The sequence below is a fragment of the Lissotriton helveticus genome, chromosome 5_2, assembly GCF_964261635.1.
Source record: "Lissotriton helveticus chromosome 5_2, aLisHel1.1, whole genome shotgun sequence".
NCBI lineage: Eukaryota > Metazoa > Chordata > Amphibia > Caudata > Salamandridae > Lissotriton > Lissotriton helveticus.
In genome coordinates this window covers 9,823,555-9,841,823 of record NC_136066.1, presented here as the reverse complement: position 1 = coordinate 9,841,823, position 18,269 = coordinate 9,823,555, and the positions used below count along the sequence as shown (strand labels likewise).

The window sequence follows — 18,269 nt, the reverse complement described above, 5'->3', positions numbered from 1 at the left end:
CTTGCCACGTTGTCCGGTCACTTGCCCGTTGGCTAGTGACCCTCTTGACGACGTACCACGACGTTTTCACCGCTGGTCTAGGTCCCCTAGACTGGCCCTTGTTTCTTGTCCAACAAGGAGTGCCCTGGACCCTCCTGGTCCACTCCAGACGCCATCTTGACTCCACCGCGTGGGCTTGCCTTTGCCAAAGTTTGGTACTCAAATCCTGAGTCCAGCATCGCCGACAGCCGACAGCCTCGTGGGACAGCTCGCAACTCCAGCCTGGACGCCGACAACGCCTCCTGGCCCGTGTGACTGCAGAGTCCAGCGTCGCCCACTCACCTGGTCGAGGTGACTTCATCCGGTGCCATCCTGGTGCCCACATAATCACTGGCTAGTGATTAAGAACTAAGTCCCCTCTGCTTTCAGGTCGTCTCCTTCACTGATCCAGCCGTGGATCACACCGAACTTCTTCACTGGTCGCCTGCCAGCAACATCTTCTTTCAGGCTCCATAGACTACAACGAGGATTCCCGACGTCATTTGAACCCTATGCAGCCGCAGCCCCTGGGCTAGGTAACTTGAGCATTTCGGTGCTCCAGCACAGGTTCACTCTCCTAGTGTCCAGATCCTTTGTCGTTTTCAGTCTAGCTAGTCGGATTCATCCGGAAACAGTAACTTTAGAAACGCTAGCATCCATAGACTTCTTCCCGCATCCCGCGTGAGAGTGCACACTCTGCACCCGATCTCCCTAGGCCTCCTGCTCGTAATCTTAAGGTTCAGTACTGTAGTCCTAGCGATCCTGAAGCCTCTGGATCTTGTTACTTACCTGCTAGTATTTTGCATTCCACTTTTTGTGTATATGGTTTTTCGTGCCCCTCGGGCATTTGTGTAAATTGTGCAACTTGAAGTATTTTCATAAGAGTTTTGTATTGTGCTTAGCTCCCTGACTCATAAAGAGTTCAGGGTAGACTTGTTATTAATAAATATCCTATATTTTTATAACAACTTGTGTGGTGTCATTTCACTTGGTGTTCAAGGGGTATATGTGATGGTAAAACAGCTGGCTTAACACGCCCTCTAGAGTTTAGCCTAAAGACTGCTCTTGTCCACGCTACTAGGATAGCTGGTCTAATAAGGTTGACTTACAACCAATCATCAATAAGGGTTGTTTGGTATGATACAAAGTGATCACTAGAATAGTGAGCACTATATATCAGGCCAACTTCTCACATTGGTGTGCAGCGGTTGGGATTTGAGCTTGCTGTTGTTTTACCTCGCACGTATCCTAAGAATATCATTTGAAAGATCACATAAGTACCCAGGTACATATAACTTAACTTAGAATACTCTGAGTTCTACTGAACCAGCTGTTGTAGTGTAACAGGGATTAGCACACCCTGACTACAACTCTTAGCAAGGGATCAGTAGGCAAACCCATAGTGTAGGTAGGTGCATCACTTACACCACACTAGAAGCATGTCTACCCATGGAGAGTCTGCAGAGACTCCCCTTGTGGCTGTTGACCCTCCACAGGTCACTTCCAGATATGCAGCCCTTAGCTTCCAGGAGATGAGACAATTGTGTACCTCCAGGAAACTAAAACAGGGTTCTAACCCTACCACTCCTTTTCTGTTAGGTCTCTTAGAGACTTATGATGCTAGAAAGGCTTCTCATACAGATGGGAGCATGCCCCCCTTAGAAGGTACCCCGGGTGATCCTAACCTCCCTGAAACTGAGGAAGTAGAGGAGGATGAGGATGAAGAGGTTAATTCTGGGGATGAGGCAGACAATGGTCCTGAGCTAGTCAGCAGACTTACTAGGGCCAACTTAGACCTACATAGGGAAGGATCTGGGGGACCCCCAGTACTGACCCTAAGCAGGCCTAACTTTGGAGTTAGAAGAGATAGGTCTCATTCTAGGGACTCCAATAGATCTGTGCACTCTCATGGCTCTGCTCAGAGGAGAATAACTTCCCCTCAGAGGAGAGAGCATGAAGCAAGGATGAAACAGGCTAATCTGAGGATTCAGAGGGAAGAACTTGCCCTTGCCAAGGAGAAGCTTGCCTTTGCTAGAGAGCAACAGTTAAGTGGGGTAGTCCCCACTGGTGGCAGCAATATCCCTAAGGATAAAGACAGGAGTTTTGATACTAGACACCTGAGTAAAATAATGCCCCCCTTTAAACAAGGGGATGACATCCACAAATGGATGACTGCTTTGGAGAGGGCCTGCACTGTCCAGTGCATCCCCCAGAGTCAGTGGGCAGCTATTTTGTGGCTCTCCTTTGAAGGTAAAGGTAGAGATAAGCTCCTCACTACTAGAGCTGAGGATGCTAACAATTACCAAGTCTTGAAAAATACACTGATTGATGGGTTTGGCTTAACCACTGAACAGTACAGGTTGCTGTTCAGGGATACCCAGAAAACTCAGTCTCAAGATTGGACTGACTTTGTAGATTGTGCCACTAAGGCTTTTGAAGGCTGGTTACTGGGAAGTAAAGTTACTGATTACACAGGATTGTATAATCTAATTATGAGAGAACAAATCTTAAGTAATTGTCAAAATCAGTTGTTGCATCAGCACCTTATTGACTCAGATCTGGCCTCTCCCCAAGAATTGGGAAAGAAGGCAGACAGATGGGTCAGGACAAGGGTCAAGCAGCAGAACCAGAACCAGAGTGGTGGCCAGAAGAAAGCAGAGTGGGGTTCCCTAAGGAGGTTGTCTCTGACAGAGGTGCAAACTTCATGTCAGGATACTTGACTGCTATGTGGAAGGAATGTGGTGTCAAATTACAAATTCACCACACCCTATCACCCACAATGCAATGGGCTTGTTGAAAGATTCAACAAGACCCTCAAAAGGATGATAAAAGGGTTACCAGAAAAGCTTAGGCGAAGATGGGACATCCTTTTACCCTGCCTTCTGTTTGCTTACAGAGAGGTCCCACAGAAGGGGGTTGGTTACAGCCCTTTTGAGCTTTTGTTTGGACATCCTGTAAGAGGACACCTATGTCTTGTGAAGGAAGGATGGGAGTTACATTTGACCTAACAGCTGGTTATTGGCAAATCAGGTTAGCTGAGGATGCCAAGGCCAAGACAGCATTTTCTACCCCAGGAGGTCATTACCAATTTGTGGCGATGCCCTTTGGTTTGAAAAATGCACCTGCCACTTTTCAAAGGTTGGTGAACCAAGTTCTCACTGGGTTGGATGACTTTTGTGCAGCATATCTAGATGAAATTGCTGACTTTAGCTCCACCTGGGAGGATCACCTGATCCACCTGAGGAAAGTTTTGGAGGCCCTGCAATAGGCAGGCCTCACTATCAAGGCTACTAAGTTCCAGATAGGGCAGAGTCAAGTTGTATACTTGGGCCACCTTGTAGGTGGAGGCCAGGTTCAACCTCTGGAGAGCAAGATACAGGCCATAAAGGACTGGGCTCCTCCAACCACCCAGACACAGGTCAGAGCTTTCTTGGGCCTGTCTGGTTATTACAGGAAATTTGTCAGAAAAGATGGGTCCATTGTGACACCACTTAATGACCTGACAAGTAAGAAAATGCCAAAGAAAGTTCAGTGGACAGTCAGCTGTCAGAAGGCATTCGATGACCTAAAGCAGGCCATGTGCACTGCACCTATTCTCAAGAGTCCAGACTACTCCAAAATCTTCATTGTCCAAACAGATGCTTCTGAGTTGGGTGTGGGAGCTGTTCTATCTCAGCTGAATATTGATGGTCATGACCAGCCCATTGCTTTTATAAGCAGAAGGCTGACCCCTAGAGAGAAACGTTGGTCAGCTATTGAGAGGGAGGCCTTTGCTGTGGTTTGGGCCCTGAAGAAGTTAAGGCCATACTTGTTTGGTACTCACTTCAAGATTCAGACCAACCATAAGCCCCTCTTATGGCTAAATCAAATCAAGGGTGAAAACCCCAAACTTCTTAGGTGGTCCATTTCCCTACAGGGGATGGACTTTACAGTGGAACACCGCCCAGGGACTGACCATGGTAATGCAGATGGTCTCTCTAGGTACTTCCACTTAGAGCAAGAAGACTCACCTGGTCAAGGTTAGTTTAATGTCCCTAAGCTGGGGGGGGGGTTATGTAGGAGAGTGGGGTCTGCAATCCCATGGCCACCCCAGATTTTTGCTTTTTGCTTCACTGGTTTACGACTTTCCCTGGCTGTGGGCCTGCTAATCAGACCCACAGCCTAGCTGTTCTCTCTCTAAATTACAACCATGTACCTTAGGTGCATTTTACCAATTGGTACTGGGCCACCTTATCAGTCCCTGTACAGCATACCTTAGGTATCCAGGGCATAGGTGTACCCAGGGCCTACCAGGGGCTGAAGCATGTATTATGCCACCCCTGGCTGGCCACCCAAACAGACACAACTGGCTGCACGACAGCTGGGGCAAGGTGGTGTAATCACCCTTTGCTTTAGATATAGTATGCCTATATCTAACCCTAAAATGGACACATATATTCCTATCAGTCACTCCTATGGCAGGCCTTATCGATCCTGAAGGCAGAGTGCTTGGAATTATGTGAGATGGTGCTCTGGCATGAGCTGAGCCCGTTTGCAGCTTGCGGAACCAAGTCCGAATAGCTGTTCCATGATAACGCTATACCATATACTCTTAAGTGCATTATAATCCTCGCGGTTAAATGCTAACTTTGGTATAGCATTATCAAAACATGTCGAGTAAGGTGTCATACGAATTGGAATACTAACCCCTCGCTAATTCTGGCGACGGGGTTAGCATTCCACCCTTCTAGAGGGACACGACATGTATGTAACTGTGGACCCCGGTTAAAGTCAGACACAGCCTCAGCTCCACAAAATGGATGCTGCCATTGAGACACAGGTCTGCCCTCCTGCTGCTGGGAGTCCTTCCAGCAACAGAGGCCTGGACAAAGGGTTTCCTGTCAGGGGCGGTGCTAGCACCATCCCAGACAGGATTTTGTGTATCCCAAGTAGGCAGGGCTGAAAGGAAGGTGACCGCTTTGGACACAGTCTGCCACAGCACCCTTATACAACGCCTCAGCAACATCGGCATACAAGGAAAAGCCTTGGACTATATCATCACATTCCTCACCGGGAGAACTCAAAGAGTCCGACTTCCCCCATTCAACTCAAAGGCCACTGAAGTCATCTGTGGAGTACCACAAGGATCATCACTCAGTCCCACCCTCTTCAAAGTTTACATGAGCCCACTCGCCTCCATCACGCGTCAACACAACCTTAACATCATCTCTTACGCCGACGACACCCAGTTAATCCTTTCCCTCACCAAAGACCCTAACACCGCCAAAACCAACCTTCACGAAGGCATGAAAGAAGTAGCCGAATGGATGAAACATAGCCGCCTAAAACTCAACCTAGACAAAACGGAGGTGCTCATCCTAGGATCCTCCCCCTCTGCCTGGGACGACTCTTGGTGGCCTTCCGCTCTGGGCACAGCACCCACACCCACAGACCACGCACGCAACCTGGGCTTCATCCTAGACTCCTCTCTCTCGATGTCCAGACAAGTCAACGCAGTCTCATCCTCCTGCTTCAACGTACTTCGTATTCTCAAAAAGATCTTCCGCTGGATCCCCCTCGAAACAAGAAAGACTGTCACCCACGCACTGGTCACGAGTCGACTGGATTATGGCAACACACTACACGCCGGAATTACAGCAAAATTACAGAAAAAACTCCAACGCATCCAAAACGCATCAGCGAGACTCATATTGGACATCTCTCGCCAAGATCACATCACAGGACACCTAAAAGACCTCCACTGGCTTCCCGTCAACAAGAGAATTACATTCCGTCTTCTCACCCACGCACACAAGGCCCTATACAAACTTGGACCCGAATGCCTCAGCACTCGACTGTCCTTCTACACACCCACCCGCCAACTTAGATCGTCCAATCAAGCCCTCGCCGCAGTCCCACGCATCCGTGGATCCACCGTGGGTGGCAGATCCTTCTCCTTCCTGGCGGCCAGGACCTGGAACTCACTCCCCACTCACCTCCGCCTTACTCAAAACCACATCTCCTTCAGGAAAGAACTCAAAACCTGGCTATTCGACAAAAATTGAACCCCCCTTCCCAAGCGCCTTGAGACCCTCTGGGTGAGTAGTGCGCTATATAAATCCCTGAACTTGAACTTGAACTGCAAGTGGCACCCCGGTGCTCACTGTGCATAGGCCGGCTCAAACCAGTTCCTGGGGCACCCCAGCCCCTGAGCTGGGGAGAGACCGGACAAAGGAGATGGGTGTAACCACCCCCCTCCTGGTCCCACCCATAGGGCAGGACCTAGTCGCGTGCCAGCCCCTTTTCTTAGGATAAAGGTAGGAGCAGGCCCCCTTCCCAAATTAGATAATCTTGAATCTTGAACTACTTTCCAAGAAAGGAACTCTTGACTTTCTCTGAAGACTCTCCCTTGTGGCTAAGGAGTAGCCACCCTGCACCAGCAGGCACCATCGAAGCTCTTGCGGTTTGCTGAAGTCCATCCTCCGGATCAAGACTGCCCAGCTCGACGAGACCCGGATTCCCCGCCATCTCTGACCTCTACCTACATCATCCAGCCCAGCTGAGATTCGTGGGTGTGACGAGACCCATGGGACCGGCCATCTTCAAGACCTGCACGACGCTTCACCAGCACAACCCCCGAGTGACCCTCGAGTAAGTGCACTGGGGTTTGAGAAGCCCTAACCCTAAGCAGCTCCAGCACCGAAGTCCAGCCCCCCCAGCATCCACGAGGTCTGCGTTGGGCCCTTCTGCTTCTTTGCTGCTTGCCACGTTGTCCGGTCACTTGCCCGTTGGCTAGTGACCCTCTTGACGACGTACCATGACGTTTTCACCGCTGGTCTAGGTCCCCTAGACTGGCCCTTGCTTCTTGTCCAACAAGGAGTGCCCTGGACCCTCCTGGTCCACTCCAGACGCCATCTTGACTCCACCGCGTGGGCTTGCCTTTGCCAAGGTTTGTTGCTCAAATCCTGAGTCCAGCATCGCAGACAGCCGAGAGCCTCGTGGGACAGCTCGCAACTCCAGCCTGGACGCCGACAATGCCTCCTGGCCCGTGTGACTGCAGAGTCCAGCGTCGCCCACTCACCTGGTCGAGGTGACTTCATCCGTTGCCATCCTGGTGCCCACATAATCACTGGCTAGTGATTAAGAACTAAGTCCCCTCTGCTTTCAGGTCGTCTCCTTCACTGATCCAGCCGTGGATCACACCGAACTTCTTCACTGGTCGCCTGCCAGCAACATCTTCTTTCAGGCTCCATAGACTACAACGAGGATTCCCGACGTCATTTGAACACTATGCAGCCGCAGCCCCTGGGTTAGGTAACTCGAGCATTTCGGTGCTCCAGCACAGGTTCACTCTCCTAGTGTCCAGATCCTTTGTCGTTTTCAGTCTAGCTAGTCGGATTCGTCCGGAAACAGTAACTTTAGAAACGCTAGCATCCATAGACTTCTTCTCGCATCCCGCGTGAGAGTGCACACTCTGCACCCGATCTCCCTAGGCCTCCTGCTCGTAATCTTAAGGTTCAGTTGTGTAGTCCTAGCGATCCTGAAGCCTCTGGATCTTGTTACTTACCTGCTAGTATTTCGCATTCCACTTTTTGTGTATATGGTTTTTCGTGCCCCTCGGGCATTTGTGTAAATTGTGCAACTTGAAGTATTTTCGTAAGAGTTTTGTATTGTGCTTCGCTACCTGACTCATAAAGAGTTCAGGGTAGACTTGTTATTAATAAATATCCTATATTTTTATAACAACTTGTGTGGTGTCCTTTCACTTGGTGTTCAAGGGGTATATGTGATGGCAAAACAGCTGGCTTAACACGTCCTCTAGAGTTTAGCCTAAAGACTGCTCTTGTCCACGCTACTAGGATAGCTGGTCTAATAAGGTTGACTTACAACCAATCATCAATAAGGGTTGTTTGGTATGATAAAAAGTGATCACTAGAATAGTGAGCACTATATATCAGGCCAACTTCTCACATCCCTCACCAAGGACCCCCACGCCGCCAAAACCAACCTTCACAAAGGAATTAAAGCAGTCACTGAGTGGATGAAGAACAGCCGACTGAAGCTGAACTCGGACAAGACAGGAGTCCTCATTCTCTGATCCACCCCCTTGGCCTGGGACGATTCCTGGTGGCCGACCACACTGGGAACAGCTCCAACACCCACCGACCACGCACGCAACCTAGGGGTCATCCTCGACTCCACCCTCCCCATGACAAAGCAGGTCAATGCTGTCTCTTCCTCCTGCTTCAACACCATCCGCATGCTCCGCAAGATCTACAAATGGATCCCCACCGAAACGAGAAGAACGGTCACCCAGGCCCTTGTCAGCAGCAGGTTGGACTACGGAAGCGCCCTCTATGCAGGAGCCTTGGCCAAACTCCTGAAACGACTTCAATGTATCCAGAAACCCTCTGCACGCCTGATCCTCGACATCCCCCGCCGCAGCCACATCACACCCCACCTGAGAGACCTGCACTGGCTCCCCGTCAACAAGAGGATAACCTTCATGCTACTCACCCACGCACACAAGGCGCTCCACAACACCGGACCAGCCTACCTCAACAAACGACTCAGCTTCTACACCCCTACCCGCCAGCTTTGCTCCGCCGACCTCATCCTCGCCACAGTCCCCCGCATCTGAAGAGCGACCTCAGGCGGCAGATCGTTCTCCCACCTCGCCACCTATGGCAGACCCAAGACCTGCTGACCTTCAGAAGACTCCTCAAGACCTGGCTTTTTGAGCAGTAGCAGCATACCCCCCCCCCAGCGCCTTGAGACCCTCACAGCTAAGTAATGCGCTGTACAAATGCTCTGATTGATTGATTGATTCTCACCCCCTACCTCACCTCACCCTAACCCCTCTTCAAACATTCCCTCTCCTATTCCCTCCCCAAACTACCCCCCACATCCTCCTACCCCTACTCCTCTCACATCCAACTTCCCAAACTCATGACCGAAAAACAACGCTTCCTGGCATAATTTCCTCGCTGTAACTGAGCACAAAGTCCACAGCATTATTACTAAACTAAAACCATCCTCCCACACCAAAGACCCCCTCCCTTCTAACCTTGTCCAAGACATAAAGCACATCATTGTCCCATCTTGGACCACAATCATTAACACCTCCCTTACTACGTGAAATGTCCCTAGCTCCCTCCAACTTGGTCAAATCTCCCCCATTATCAAAAACACTAATGCTGATCCCAATGACTTATCTTGGTATCTCCATCGATAACAGTCTTAACCTCAATGTCCACATCAAAAATTCAGCTAAAGGAGCCCTCTTCACGCATCGTCATCTCAAGAAAATCAAACCCTTTCCCCTACTGATGATTTTAAATTAGTGGTTCAATCCGTGGTCCTTTCACGAATTGATTACGGCAGCGCCATCCTCAGCGGAATCCCCAAGGTCCACTTAGCTCCACTCAAATCTGTGCTCAGCCTTGCAGCCAGGCTCATCACAGACTGCACACGGTTCGACCACATTTCCCCAGCTCTCAAAACTCTAAAATGGCTCCCCATCGAAGGCAGATCTGCCTACAAAAACGCATGCATCACACACAAAGTCCGCCATCAAAATGCACCACCTTACCTCACCCATAAACTCTGCAAAGCGGGCAGCACACGACCCCTAAGAAGCATCAACGCTCTCCTCTTTGTCCCACCCCTGCTAAAAAAAGAAATCCACACAATCCCGCTCCTTCTCTGGAAATGCCCCCTACATCTGGAATGCCCTCCCAAAGACCTACGATGCACCAGCTTTAAAAATATTGGGGGTCTCTACCAGCGCCATAAACTTGCTCCTCCACATCTTTTAGGTATTTCAACTCCTATCTCCGAGTAGTTGTTTTACAGGATATGTATAACATCAAGCCTTCTGTTATTCCCTGTCTTTCCTGCCGTTTCCCTATATTGATGCTGTATAATGTTGTAAATGTTGTAATTCTGTTTTACCATACGTATCTCAGCCTTGTAAAGCGCTCTGTTATTTTTATTCATTGATGCTGTAACGTGTTCTCTTACTGTAAATAGCTCTATCATGTAAAGCACTCTGATACATGGCCACTTCGTATGCAAAGACTGCGGCTTCCTGCTAGAAGCACTTACCACCTGCCCAAGTAAAGAATGCCACAGTACACCTGACCGCGTGAGGCCTAGCGAGGTCAAGGCGTGTCTTGTCAACTGCCGTTCCCTCCCGCGTCATGCAGGAGATATCTGGCTATCGATCATCACCCACTCATGGGACTTGATGTTCCTTACCGAAACGTGGGTCAAAGACTTCTCTAACCCTGATATATCACTAGCAATCCCCCCTGACTACCATTTTGTAGGGATTAATCGACCAGGGACCAAAGTGGGAGGGGGGGTCGCCATTATTTCCCGGTCCCATTGGAAAATAACCTCCAGGAAATTCCCCAGTCCAGGCCCTATCGAGGCAATGTATTTTAGCATCACGGATCCCACTCACCTAATCCTAGAGGGCGCCCTAATTTACAACCCTCCTGGGACACTGCCCGCTCACCTCACTGAGTTATTGGCTACCCTTGCTGACCTCTCCCTAAAACATCCGCATTTTACCATCCTAGGTGATTTCAACCTTCATGTAGATGAGCCTTCTTGTCCAAAAGCTAGGTCCCTTGTTGAAACTTTAGCTGGAATAAACTTGGACCAGAGAGCTCATTGTCCCACCCATACTGCTGGCCACACTCTAGAATTAATTTTCTCGAACCTATCAGCCCTTTCCACTCTGACACCGAGCCCACTGGCCTGGTCTGACCATTCACTCATTCCTTTTACCCTGTCTATCCCCTCCCCAGTAACTATGAATAGTGTAAAACCTAACTTGGGTAGGAAATGGCATAAAGTCACCTATGACGCTCTTGAACCAGCACTCTCTAACATAGAGTGGCTCCCGTCCAAGGATCTAGACGCCGATGTGGAAAAACTCAACTCCACTCTCATCACAGCGATTAATGCGATCGCCCCCCTACTCCCCCTATCCTCTGCTAGATCAAAGCCCTCCGCCCCAGGGTTTTCCCCGGAGCTCCGCTCGGAAAAAAGTAAATGCAAAAAACTTGAACGCCAATGGCGACGCACTAATGATCCTCTCGAAAAAAATATATATAGAGCCGCGCTAAAAAGGTTTCACAAATTAAAACAAGTCACCATGAAGGAATATTTCGCCAATAAGATCAACTCTGCTGACAATTTGGCCAAAACCCTCTTTCAAATGTGAAAGACTTTACAAAACCTTCAGAACTTACCCGACTTTCCTCACCGAGTCAAGAACTCTGTGATGGCCTATCAAACTTTTTTCATCACAAGATTGTGGATACTTTCTCCTCTTTTACCTGTCTAAAGGACCTGGCGAAGCGATATCAGTCCTATCCCCTTTACCGGCGTGTACTACCACATTTGAATCATTCAAACCTATCGATAGGGATTCAGTCCAACATAGAATGCAAAAATGCAAATCCGGCTCTCCTTTAGACCCTGTCCCAGCTCAAATACTCACGCAGCTGGGCCCACTTATTACTACCCCCTTAATCTCTATTTGGAATTCATTCCTCTCCTCTGGCCAATTCTCGTTGAAATGGAAAAGGGCAATGCTAATCCCCATACTGAAGAAAGTGGATGCTGACCCGTCGGTACTTAGCAACTACCGACCCATCTCTCTTCTCCCTAAACCTGCAAAAATTTTGGAAAAAGTAGTGCAGGAACAATTGGCCGACTACCTGGAATCCAATGCCCTCTTGCATGGCACCCAATCCGGATTTAGATCCGGATATAGCACAGAGACGGCCCTTCTGGAAGTATCAGAGACCATAAGAGAGAGCGTGGACAGAGACGAGGTGGCCATGCTGGTGCTCCTCGATCTGTCCACGGCTTTCGACACGGTGACCCACTCCATACTTCTGGAAAGGTTGCGTGACCTAGGAATACAGGGCACTCCACTGGCTTGGATTAAATCTTCCTGTCAGGTAGATCGCAACAGGTATGGTGCCGCCCCTACGTGTCGAAAGATAAGATGCCCCTCGGCTGTGGAGTCCCCCAGGGGTCGGCCCTCAGCCCTCTCTTTTTTAATGTTTACATGTCGCCATTGGCAAGAGTGGTTGAGGATTGTGGTGTTAGAGTGGCCTCTTACGCTGATGATACTCAGCTGATCTTTTCCTTCAGAGAACACTTAGACAAAGGACTGGATAATTTTAAGTCCTGCCTCACCAACATTGTTCAGTGGATGACATCTAATACAGTAAAATTAAACACAGAGAAAACTGAGGTGCTATTCTTTAATCTGAAAACCCCTCTACTGCCCTCCGCATGGTGGCCGCCTGAGTTGAACCCTCCCCCCATCCCGGCCAATTCAGCCCGGAACCTTGGTTTTCTTTTTGACAATGAACTTTCGTGCAAACTGCAAATCCAAAAGGTTGCTTCTGCCTGTTTTTTTTTTTTAACACATTTTATTAAGTGCATGGTAAGCATAGAACTTGCAATGCTCTGACACCCAGAGACAATCACCAACATCAGTTAGCAAATCATAAATGCAGTCTTTTCTCTTTTAGGATGCAGAATGTATAAGCAAACAATTGTGTCAAACTGGTCCCCCCCACCTAAACTCCCCCCCGCCACCCATAACTCCCACCCTCCCCGTGCGCTGCTGTCTGCTCCACGTATTTAATATACTTCCAGAACGTGTTGCAGTTTGTATATCAAGAAGTTCATAGTTTTGCCATATTTGTCCTGCTACAACCGGGGCTGGTCTATCCCGTCATCTGGGGGCGGGTCCAGCACCAGTCCACGATAGTCCGCCCACCTCTTCCAGATTTTAAAGTGTTTTTGCGGGCAGCCCCTGGCCACAAAGACAGGTTGCTCCAGCCCCATGGTGAAGTCCATACCATTTTTCCAGGTTGTGAGTGATGGAGCCTGGGGTGCCTTCCATGAGCGTGCAATATCTCTTTTAGCTAACGTTAAGCCCAAAAGAAGTAAATGGCGCTTGTACCTATTCCCTCCCACACCGGCCATGACGTGTAGCAGTGTCAGTTTGGGGTCTCTCTGGATTACCCAGGCTAGGACCTCATCCAAACAACGGAGCACTCCCGTCCAGAATCGCTGCAGCGCCCTGCAATCCCACACTGTGAGCAACAAACCCACTTCTGCCTGTTTTGGCAAATTAAAAATGATTAAAAAGAATTCCCCCTATCTGTCTAGGGACTCGATGAGGACGGTTGTGCACGCCCTCATCACTTCACATCTGGACTATTCCAATAGTCTATATGTAGGTGCTCCTGCATATCTACGCCACTGACTACAGATTGTCCAGAACGCGGCGGCAAGACTGATCTGTCACGTCCCCTACCATCACTCCATCTCCCCTTACCTAAAGAACTTGCATTGGCTTCAAATCTCCCATCGCATCCAGTTCAAAGCCCTGGTCCTGGCTTTCAGAGCACTCAATGGGTATGGACCAGGCTATCTCAGGAACAGACTGAAGCAGGTCCAATCATTCCGCTCCCTTAGATCCAACCATCTTCGTCTCTTGCTCCCTCCCCATTTCCATCGCTCCAGAAGAGGAGGTAGAGCCTTTGAAGTGGTAGCTGCTAAGCTGTGGAATTCCCTACCACTTAACCTCAGACTCACTGCTTCAGAACCCCTATTCAGGTCCAAGTTGAAAACATACCTGTTCTCCAGCTACTAGCCGCCTTGGTCACTATCTTATCTGTCCACAGCGCCGGGACACCCCCGGCGGGGGCAGCCGTGCGCTTAATCAAATTCCATAATAATAATATTAATAATAATAATAATACCTCTGGGTCCAGCCAGCGCTATATAAAACCTCTAAAATAAAATAAAATAAAATAAATGCAGAAAGGGGGTCAGACAGGGCTACATTCTTGCCCCCCTCCTATTTGCCCTGTATACAAATAACATGTACGAAGCTCTAGTTAAAACATCAAAAGACGCCCCACAAGCACGAACCACCCCCTTCCGATTCTGCTTTACGCGGACAATGCGGATCTTTTAACTAGAACTCCCATTGCACTTAAAAATCTTATCTGATTATACGGCATTCATGTCCGATCTGGACCTCACAGTAAATAAATCTAAGACCTTTATTTTAGCTATGGAGGGGGGGGGGGCGCCAGTAAGAAACCACCAAGTTTTATCACAATGGGGAAAAAAATAGAACAAGTTTCAAGCTTGGACACTAAGAAATCAATGGTCAATAAAATACTTATATTTCAAGTACACACATGTTGCAAAAGGAGAAGAAAGGGCAAAGACGACAATATAAGGGCAAAGTTAAATTAAGACTTTGGGCTTCAGCTAATAGTGAAGTCAATTCCAATGTAGTGATCAAACTACTTATCGACAAGTCAACATTTCGACCACTTCACAGGGCTCAGAGGGTCAGCATCAGGATGGGAAAGGAGTTAAAGAATCTACAAAAAGACTAAGCAAGGCTTTTACAAAGTCCTTGTAAGTTAGCCGTAAAAACATTGACCAGTGGACAAGTTGAAGTTGCAATCCACTGGTGTACATGTGTCAGAGAGGGCAGGCTAGGAGAAGAGATGCAAGAAGCACAGTCCAGGTCTGCATGATGCTCACCCCCCATGGCCTTGGGCCACTATTCGTATGGGACTGCAGAGTTGGGCAACATTTTGGGGCACACATTCTCATGGTTCCTTTCTCAGGAGAGGAGAAGGCAGCTTCCTACCTTGTCAGGGCACAGGTTTACAGCTTTAGAAAAGGCGACGATTGCTTCCTCTGTGTCTCCCTGGGAAAGGAGGGTCAGACCCGCCTCATAGCTGCAGGAAGAGAAACAAACAGCCTCAAGAGATAGAACCGGTGAATGGATGCATTAATATTAAGAAACACGCATTACAGCACCACCCCCTGCCAAAAAACAAAGACCCCCTGCCAGAACGCAAACACCTCCTGCCAGAACACAAAGACCCCCTGCCAGAATGCAAACACCCCCTGCCAGAAAAACAAATACCCACTGCCAGAACACAATAGTAGAAACCAATACCCCCAAAACACTAATATTTCCATACAAAGATGAGTCATAGGAACAACTAAATCTACAAAAATAAGGGCTCGTTACCAGCCACAGAAGAACAGGTCCAACTAACCCTACAGGCACAGAAGAACAGGTCCAACTAACCTTACAGTCACAGACTGACAGGTCCAACTAACCCTACAGTCACAGAGTCACAGGTCCAACTAACCTTACAGTCACAGACTGACATGTCCAACTAACCCTACAGTCACAGAGGGACAGGTCCAACTAACCCTACAGTCACAGTCGAAGAGGTCCAACTAACCCCACAGCCAAAGTTGGCTTTGGTCCTCGATTCCATCGTCGGGGTTAGATATTATACACGGCAATTAGTGCCAGGGTCCGGGTTGGATATAGCAGGTCGGAAGGGTGGCAGGTGGCGAGGAGCATGCAACAGGGTTGCCCACCCTCGCTGCTATTATTCGCCTTGGCAACTGAGCCTCTAGTGATCCAGGCGGGCAGGGAACTGGGGCTCTGGGGTATCAGCACAGGCAGAATACCACACATTATATCCCTATCTGCAGACAACACTTTGTTTAACATCTCCTCTCCTTGGGAGACCATCCCGAAGCTCCTTCCGGTACTGGAGGAGTTTGGAGAGCATTCGGGGTTGTAGCTTAACACGCACAAATCTTTACTTTTCTACTTGCTCTGTGGTACTGAAATTCTGGACCCGTGTCATAAACATCGTCGTATCATGACGATTTTGGTATCAGCAGACCGAGAATGACGAGTATACTATATACGAGTATTTTCGTCGCATTCGAGTAACGACATCAATATGAAACTAGAGATTTCGTTCTGAACCCTCGGGTTCCATTTTGTATGCGGCGGCCATTTTGTGGTTGCCCTCACATAGGCCGATGACTAAGGCCGAATAAGTCTTTCTGGACACGTACACCTTTAGCTGACTTCTGTGTGACCTGGGCAAGTTGACTCCGTTGCCCGAAGCCAAACCTGTTCGGCCAGTTCCTTTCCCAGTGGCCGATCGAGATTAGGATCAAGGCACAGCATACCATAAACCCTTCATTGCACACAACTATGTCTAATCTTACACACACCTGTCTCTGTTTCCTTCTTTATGGCCTGCTTTACGATGAGGAGGTGCCCGTTTTTATTAGGGGTCCGTCCGATATCTGATGAAAAGTGTGGGCCTTGCCGGGTAATTGATTGTGGGCTGGACAAACTGAAATATGGGCTTGTCACCATGACTCTGCTTTTTCTTTTTCTTTGTCGTAGAAATATGTGAATGGTCAACTGTAAAATAAGGAATGTCTGCCTAAAGCATAATATTTTGTATAAAATGGGATGTCTGGCTTTGTAAGATTGAGCAGTCTCCTGAGAACATACACCGTGTTGTACTTCTAGGATACCTGTTACTTGCAGCAGCCAATAAATCTGATCTTTGACGTCACCAAGAAGTCTCTGCGTTTCTGTAGTCTGAGACAGGAGAATCCGGAGTCTTCGGGTGTGTCCCCTGGCACCGCTGTGTTCTAAATAACCCGGTACTTCATTTGGAGCCCAACGTGGCGTGATTTCAGCGGTACCGGTCCAAGCCAGAGGTTCGTGAGAAAATTCTGGAGGAAGGCCAGCCACTTCATCAACCCCTGTATGTCGTTCGTGGTCCGAAAGTCTTTGCTGCGAGGTTCCCCGCTTTCCGACGGCTACGAAGGACTGCTGCCCTGACTATCGCCCTGTCTTGGACCCTTTGACGATTTGTAGAGCGAGACGATAGACGAGTCTTCTGGTGACATCATCGATACCTCAGTTAAGTATGAGTGGAGCGCCTCCCAGTCCTTAGTTTTGGTTCTTAGTTTTTGGGTATCCCCTTGGGATCTTTGATTTGGAACTTGCAAGTACCAAAGCCGAGGGATTCGTGTATTCACGGGACTATCGTATTCGATAATCCTTTGAAGTTTGAAGCTAGACTAGTGAGCGAAGATGCCTGGTCTAGCAGACTTGGAAATTTGTTTTGTTGTGGTCGAAATAGGGATTCCCGGTTGGAGGACTCATGTCCGGTTCCTCCGATTGGAACTCCTATGAACTCTATGTGAAACACGGCGTGGGCCCTATCACGTATGATGATGAAGTATGGACCCGCTACACTAGGAAGGACAGTGTTTTAAAGTGGCCCCAATATGGTAGCTACGACACCGAGATTTTAGATAATCTACAAGCTCGACTTTTCAAGAAAAAAGCCCGGCCGGCGATGTTTGACTCTTTCCGCCTATGGCGAAAGGAAGCCAAACAGAAAGAAATTAAATTAGCGAAGAAAAATAAAAGGGAAAAGGGTATCTCGATAATGCAAGCTGCTATACAGTTTAAAGATAACGAAGAAGAACAAGCAAGTGAGCAGTTGCACAGGCAACGTAAAATGGCGATCGATAAATGCTACCCAGTTTTGTCACCCCTCCAGCAAGATGTAGCGAAGGAACTTGAGAAAGATCCTTTAATGTCACAGTTGATGAGTTCGCAACCTCCCTATGCGCAGAGTGCTACAGCACCTCCGCAACATTTAGTTGTGCATTCTCCAGTTGTTGTGCCTCAAATTCTTCCACAGCCAGCACTTCCACAGCCGCCAGCTCCTCTTCAGTTGGCTCTTACTACTATGGCGCAGCCTCCTCAAGGGCCGCCAACTTTCATACCTGCTCCGCCTTTACTTCCTACGACTTTCTCGCCTGTTCTCACTGGTTCTTCTGTTCCTGCTCCTACATTAACATTTTCTCAATCTGCTTTATCTCCTGTTCTGTCAACTTCTCCTTCTGTCCGACAGAGAATGACGGATACTGTTACTAGTCTTCTGTCTCCTTTCTTTGGGTCATTAAGTATGACCCCTGTTTCAGAGCGTAAAAAGTTGCGTAGTCAACTGCCTGATTCTAGAGAGCGGGAGGTATTGGGTCATATGGCACATAAATGGGTTACTCGCCCTCTAAAATATGACGTAGATTCTGTCATGCATGTCTTCCATCAATGGGAAGCACCGAAGCAAAGATATGTTTTTGATAAGATGTGTACTTTCCTTCGTGAGGAATGGGAAGATGGTGATTTGGGACAGACTCCGTCTGAGTTGCCCCGTGTACAGTCTGAGTTTGCGAAGGGAACTATAGTGAGTTCCGATGTTGAGAAAGCGGTTGTGACGTTGTTGTCGTTTAGAAGAGAGGACCCTTCTCAGTCGTTGTTTGAGCCTGATCGCTCTGTTAGGAGGAAGGTG

The 18,269-nt window shown here is 48.6% G+C and overlaps 1 protein-coding gene across 1 annotated transcript in view; it reads right to left on the bottom strand.

Moving 5' to 3' along the window:
- Nucleotides 1-18,269, bottom strand: part of TTC16 (tetratricopeptide repeat domain 16) — a 414,481-nt gene that overhangs the window by 347,368 nt on the left and 48,844 nt on the right. The window contains exon 4 of the mRNA XM_078646652.1: nt 14,714-14,804. Within this exon, the coding sequence (XP_078502778.1) occupies nt 14,714-14,804 (91 nt within the window). The remainder of the gene's footprint in view (nt 1-14,713; nt 14,805-18,269) is intronic.